Source organism: Lampris incognitus, chromosome 3 (assembly GCF_029633865.1).
Source record: "Lampris incognitus isolate fLamInc1 chromosome 3, fLamInc1.hap2, whole genome shotgun sequence".
In the NCBI taxonomy this organism is placed as follows: domain Eukaryota; kingdom Metazoa; phylum Chordata; class Actinopteri; order Lampriformes; family Lampridae; genus Lampris; species Lampris incognitus.
Genome location: NC_079213.1, coordinates 65,781,290 through 65,787,097, shown reverse-complemented (window position 1 = coordinate 65,787,097; position 5,808 = coordinate 65,781,290). Strand labels below are relative to the sequence as shown.

Below are 5,808 nucleotides of genomic sequence, written 5' to 3'. Positions count from 1 at the left end.
GAGCAACGGACTTTGTGAGCGGTTCCATCGGGACATGAAAGCCGCTCTGCGGGCAAGCCTCACTGGCTGCGACTGGATGGACCGGCTCCCGTGGGTCATGCTCGGCCTGCGTTCGGCCCCGAAGGAAGACCTCCAGACCTCCTCCGCTGAGCTGGTGTATGGCCAGCCCCTGCGGGTTCCGGGGGAGTTTCTTCCAGATGCTACGGCTCCCTGGTCGGCCGCCTCTCACCTCTGTGCGTCCCGGAGCGCTGCCGGTGCCTTTGCTCCCGTTCCGATGTCTCAACACTGCCTCCCCCGGTCCTACGTCCCCAAGGATCTGCCATCGGCGAGGTACGTCTTCATTTGGCACGACAGCCATCGGTCCCCGCTGCAGCCCCCATACGACGGGCCCTTCCGCGTCCTGGAGGCGGGGGATAAGAACTTTGTGGTGGACATGGGGGGCAGGCCGGAGCGGGTCGCTATAGACCGTCTCAAGCCCGCTCACTTGGACATTGGGGAGCCAATGCAATTGGCCCTACCCCCGCGGCGGGGTCGCCCTCCTAGGTCGGCCCCGGCACCTGCCTCTGTTCCTGCTTCGGCCCCGCCTATGGCCCGGGTTTCGGCCCCATCTGTTTCCCCTCCTGTGAAGCGCAGCCGTTATGGCCACAGGGTCCGCCCCCCGACTCGTCACCTGTTTTCCCCGTGACTTTGCACTATGTCATTGACTGTTCTGTTGTAGAGTCTATTTTTATGTTCATGACTTGCACTTTTGCTGTTTTGCATTGTTTTGTGTAGGTGAATTCTGGGGGGGCCTGTGTGGTGACCCACATCTATATAACGAGAGACATTCACCTAAGAGGACGGTGTACCTTTAAGGGAAGAGGCGAGGGGTCAGATAATGCACTTCCGCTTCCGGTTCACAGTTCAGTGTCGTTGTCGAATGTATGACATGCTAAGTTGGAGCTAGTAAACTACCTCGACTACGTCTACTCTCACGTCTCCTGTCTCGTTGTTTTCTAACTCCACAGTCTAAGCCATTTGTTTGGCAAGTAAACTGACCTGCAAACTTTAGATTCATGAGGCTCATGAGAAATCCTCAGCCAGCCCTCTTAGGTCTTAAAAATTACTCCTGGGGGATCCAATAGCTCATGGTTAATCTGGCAAATAATTTAGACCAGAGAAGCCCTGAAACAACCATAGAAACCGACCCACGTTTGCTCGTGTCGTGCAATTGCATAGTTAAGCCAGTAGGGGGAACACGTCTCATTCCCAGTCAATTAGTTCCCCTGAATCAACTCAACGGGGCTGTCCCGTCACAGCTCTGCCTGCCAAAAAGCTAAAGGACCCTGAGCTCAGATGACACTCAGCCTATCATCCCTCCTGTACATGTAGTGAGTTGTAGTATGTGGTGTCCTTTTCCCAAAACAAATGCAGAAGAAAGGAAAAAATGTTCCCTCAAAATGACATTGTTATAGTTATTGTAGCTTGCTTTCACTTTTTATCATTATGCATCAATCAAAAAAAAAAAAAACAGGGGCTATATATATATATATATATATATATATATATATATATATATATAATCCAGTGAGTCAAGTAAATTATTCTTTATGAGAGAGTACAAGCCTGTTTCATGCCAACCCTCAATGGTAGGGAAAGTGCTCAACAAACAAGGAGCAAAATAGGGAAACCCATTATTTCGGGGCATTTATTCAAAAGCGAAACATGGAAACATGAATAATTATTATGAGTAATATGAGGATGACTTCCAGGTAACATGAACATGTACTCCTGTCCCGTTTCCCCCAAAAGCTATGTAGAGATGTCGTGTGCTCTCCAAGGCCGACTCCTCTGCATAATTAATCCATACCTTGTGTGTGTGATTGATATTCATATTCATACGGTAGTATTAGAAGCAGTAGCAGCTGCCGCTGTTGCACAGCGCCAGATGATATAAACAGTGGAATATGTAAAATCTGACATAACGCCTGTCACGACCTGAGTCATAAACGGGATGGTGAGTGAGTGACTCGCCGAGATGGGCAGGCTGGCAGTTAAATGTTTTCCACTTGAAAGCTGAGAACAAGGGTGGGCAGATCGGATCGGATCAGGGCAGGGCAGGGCAGGGCAGGGCAGGTAGCAGGGGGCTATAGTGATTCGGCCTTGCCGCGAATGGGCTTTCTTAAATATTCGCTCGCGGGTCCCGCGCCAGGAGCTTTGCATTGCGCCCCGGTCTCCTCCCGCTCTGCCTGGAAACAAGGCGCCTTGAGCGGACGTCAAAGAGCAGCTGAGAGGCTTAAAATGTCAAAACTCTGGCGGTAGGCAGGCGACAAAGTTTCCGCATCGGCGGCGGCGCTCGCGCGGGCTAAAGAAAAGAAAAAGAAAAAAGAAAAAAAAAGAAAAAGAAAAAGTGGACGAACGCGGTAAGACACCGGGGGTGGGGGGGTGGGGGGGGGAGAGACGGCTGTCAAGACTTTCGCTTGTGATGTTGTGACGCGCGCAGCCCTCCTGAAAAGTTGCGAGTCGCGCGCAAGACATTTCACTGGCTTTAGATGTCCGCGCAGTTAGAAGGAGGCCTCCGGCTGGAACCCCCCGTGGACCTCCCGGCGCTCAAAGCCGAATCAGATGGGCGACGAGTTGACGTGACAGATCCGGACGGATGCTCGCCGGGCGACGGAGGGTGGCGCGGAGTGCGTCAGGGATCCCCCAAGCAAGTAAGCAGCCGGGACCGGGGAGGAAGCAGCCGCCGCCCCCGCAGCAGCAGCAGCAGCGGAAGATGTCCCGGAGCCCCAAATGCGCCCGCTGTCGGAACCACGGCGTCGTGTCGTGTCTGAAAGGCCACAAACGCTTCTGCCGCTGGCGGGACTGCCGCTGCGCCAACTGTCTGCTGGTGGTGGAGCGGCAGCGGGTGATGGCGGCGCAGGTCGCCCTGCGGCGGCAACAGGCTGCGGAGGTGAGAGAACGAGAGAGAGAGAGAGAGAGAGAGAGAGGAGAGAGAGAGAGAGAGAGAGAGAGAGAGAGAGAGAGAGAGAGAGAGAGAGAGAGAGAGGAGAGAGAGACGTGCCCGCTGACATGCCACTTCCTGTGCACCTTAACAAATGCAGGGGGACGTCATGAGGGCTTTTATTTTTCTTTCTGTGCGACAAGCCACTTCCAGTTAGTGTGGTATCGACTGACAACAGGCACAGCCCAGTCCAGTAGTTCCTCTAGATCACGGTATTAGGCAGGCAGGCCTCACGAGGTATAATTAAACAGACGTCTTCACACAACAGATGACCGGTCTCCTCATGGCTGTCTAAATGGTGAAAGTGTGTTTTTTGTTTTGTTTGCATGTACCCACCGGGCCCTTGTTATTACACAGCTTAAAATCAGTTTAACGGAATAAATTCAGCATGCATATTTAAATGAGCGTTTAACCGAGCAGGCCATAGCCGGCCTTGGTCAGTGGTTCTGAGTGTGGATCCTGTTCTGTTCTGCCAGACAGTTTCATTACACTCGACCTGCTGTTCCGAGTCGAAAACCCTCACTGGCTGGAATAACAGGTGACTATATAATGAACTACCTGGCAGCATGGAAAACCAGTTGTGTACCCCCCCCCCCCCCGGACCAGATTGGAAACCAGCGGCCTAGGCTATAACGTAAAAGGTTATTTTTAACTGTGCAATACGGGCCCGGTCATCTCAAGGGATTGCAAACAAAGCTGCATTTTTGTTGCCTATTAGACGGCCATTCAAGGGTGGCTAATTTGTTCACTACAAATCCGGTTGAATGCTGAACGTTTCTTTAGATAGGCTGGAGCCAATCAACATTTCATCACTTGTTTTCTCATAAGTGATGCCAATCCATGCGTGCAAATCTGTAGGTAAAAGTTTAAAAATATCCATTGGACATCACAGGGAATAGAGATCTGCTACTAACACACTGACATGTTGGAAATCGGTTTCATGAGAGTAGCAGATATTTCCTTAAAAGCAAAGCCATTTGACAGAAAGGGGAAAAGGGTACACTCTATAATAGAATACACCATTTTGCACCATATATAAAGTTTGATTTTTAAGAATGCATGCGCTGATTCGATATGTATTTATGATACGATCAGTTTGCATTGTGAATTTCGGTTAGAACCCCCCCCCCCCCCACTATTCACTACTCCTATTTATATGCTGCAGGAACTTCTGGTTTGGCGTTGTGTGTGTGTGTGTGTGTGTGTGTGTGTGTGTGTGTGTGTGTGTGTGTGTGTGTGTGTGTGTGTGTGTGTGTGTGTGTGTGTGTTGTGTGTGTGTGTGTGTGTGTGTGTGTGTGTGTGTGAGTGTGTGTGGTGTGAGTGTGTGTGTATATCATACAGTGAGTTCAAGTAAATCCTTTATGAGACAGTGAGACAGTTCAAGTTTGTTCAAAGCATAAGCAATCATCAGCTGTCAATAATTTATTTTTATATATTTTTTATATTTTTTAATACTTTACTGACAGCTGATGACTGCTTGCATGAACAAGCTTGTACTGTCTCATGATAGATTTACTTGAATCACTGGATTATGTTGCTCCTTATTTGTTGTTGAGCACTTTCCCTACTGTTGAGTGTTTTTATTTAACAAAGTTATATATATATATATATAAGTATATTTGTGTGAAAATCTAGTTCCTATGTCATGTTCCCCTCATATTGATTCAGCCTGCACACTGCTCTACAGTAAGATAATGCCAACACATTGAAATACTTTTCACTTTTCCACAATCTAGTTTCCTTTTTCTTTTCTTTTTTTTATCAAGAAATTAAAGCTTTGTACTTGCCAATGTGCCCCCATGTTCCTCTAATTACCCCTGGGGCATAGACTGTAACGCAACATCTCACCGTCTAATTCCTGTGCCCCCTGTGCTCGTGCAGGGTAAAAGAGGGGTCAGGTGCGCTGCTCCGGTGCGGAGGACGGCGTACCAGCGCTACAGCCGAGCAGCCGAGCCAACCGTCCCTGGCTAAAAGCATCCTACAGGGTAATGTTTCATTAACACATCGTTTCTCATTAACCTCGCTGCTCTGTGCCAGACGTGGACCAAGGTTCAACTTTTCCTTTCTCTCTCTCTCTCTCTCTCTCTCTCTCTCTCTCTCTCTCTCTCTCTCTCTCTCTCTCTCTCTCTCTCTCTCTCTCTCTCTCTTTTTGTGGCAGGGTAGTCAGCTCTTTCAAACTCATTCATTAGACAAAACGAAAGTCTCCAAAGTCAACGTTTCCATTTCATTTGACTCTGTTGCTCAAAGCGTTGGTGGGTCAGGGCTGACTCGGGGTCTGTTACAAAGGATGACGAATCACCAGACGACAGGAAGGTTGATTCAGAAAGAAACTGTGTTGGAGGAGTCTGGTATGTCTTGATGCATGCTCACTAGTCCAGGTAAGAAAATCCCAGAGAGCTGAACCAGTTCATCTGGACGCAACGTTTACTGGGAGAAACATTCCATCACTCATCTAATACCCCTTTTCCACTACATGGCACCCGGCTCGACTCGACTCGACTGGACTGGACTCGACTCGACTCGCAGAGTGTCGTCTTCCGTCACCGTAACAGTGCCCCTCAGTGTAGCTGGTCTGCGTTGATTTTGGTACCCGCTCCGGTTTTTCTGGAACCTCGGCAAAGGCGGTACCAGAAAAAGTGGTAACAGTTACCAAAATGCCGGTACTTTCCAGTAATGGAAAACGAAAAAGCCGAGTCGAATCGAGCCGGTACCATGTAGTGGAAAAGGGGCGTAAGTGACCTCTTCAGTCTAAACTGACCGCAGGTGTCCCCCAACCTTACAACAATGCTGTGATTGCCACGATTCCCCCTAATCCTCTGTGAATA

At 49.3% G+C, this 5,808-nt stretch overlaps 1 protein-coding gene across 1 annotated transcript; it reads left to right on the top strand.

Annotated features, from left to right (window-relative positions):
- Window positions 1-2,160: 2,160 nt before the first annotated feature.
- On the top strand, window positions 2,161-4,967 carry dmrt2b (doublesex and mab-3 related transcription factor 2b). Its single transcript, XM_056277939.1, has 2 exons — window positions 2,161-2,932; window positions 4,865-4,967. Exons 1-2 carry the CDS (start codon window positions 2,639-2,641, stop codon window positions 4,952-4,954), a joined length of 384 nt encoding a protein of 127 aa, XP_056133914.1. The 5' UTR covers window positions 2,161-2,638; the 3' UTR covers window positions 4,955-4,967.
- Window positions 4,968-5,808: the final 841 nt, after the last annotated feature.

Excerpts from the sequence above, each read along its gene's own strand:
- dmrt2b (XM_056277939.1), top strand. The coding sequence starts at position 2,639 with ATGCTCGCCGGGCGACGGAGGGTGGCGCGGAGTGCGTCAGGGATCCCC. Across the intron at positions 2,933-4,864 it reads GGCGGCAACAGGCTGCGGAG|GGTAAAAGAGGGGTCAGGTG; the intron begins GTGAGAGAACGA and ends GTGCTCGTGCAG.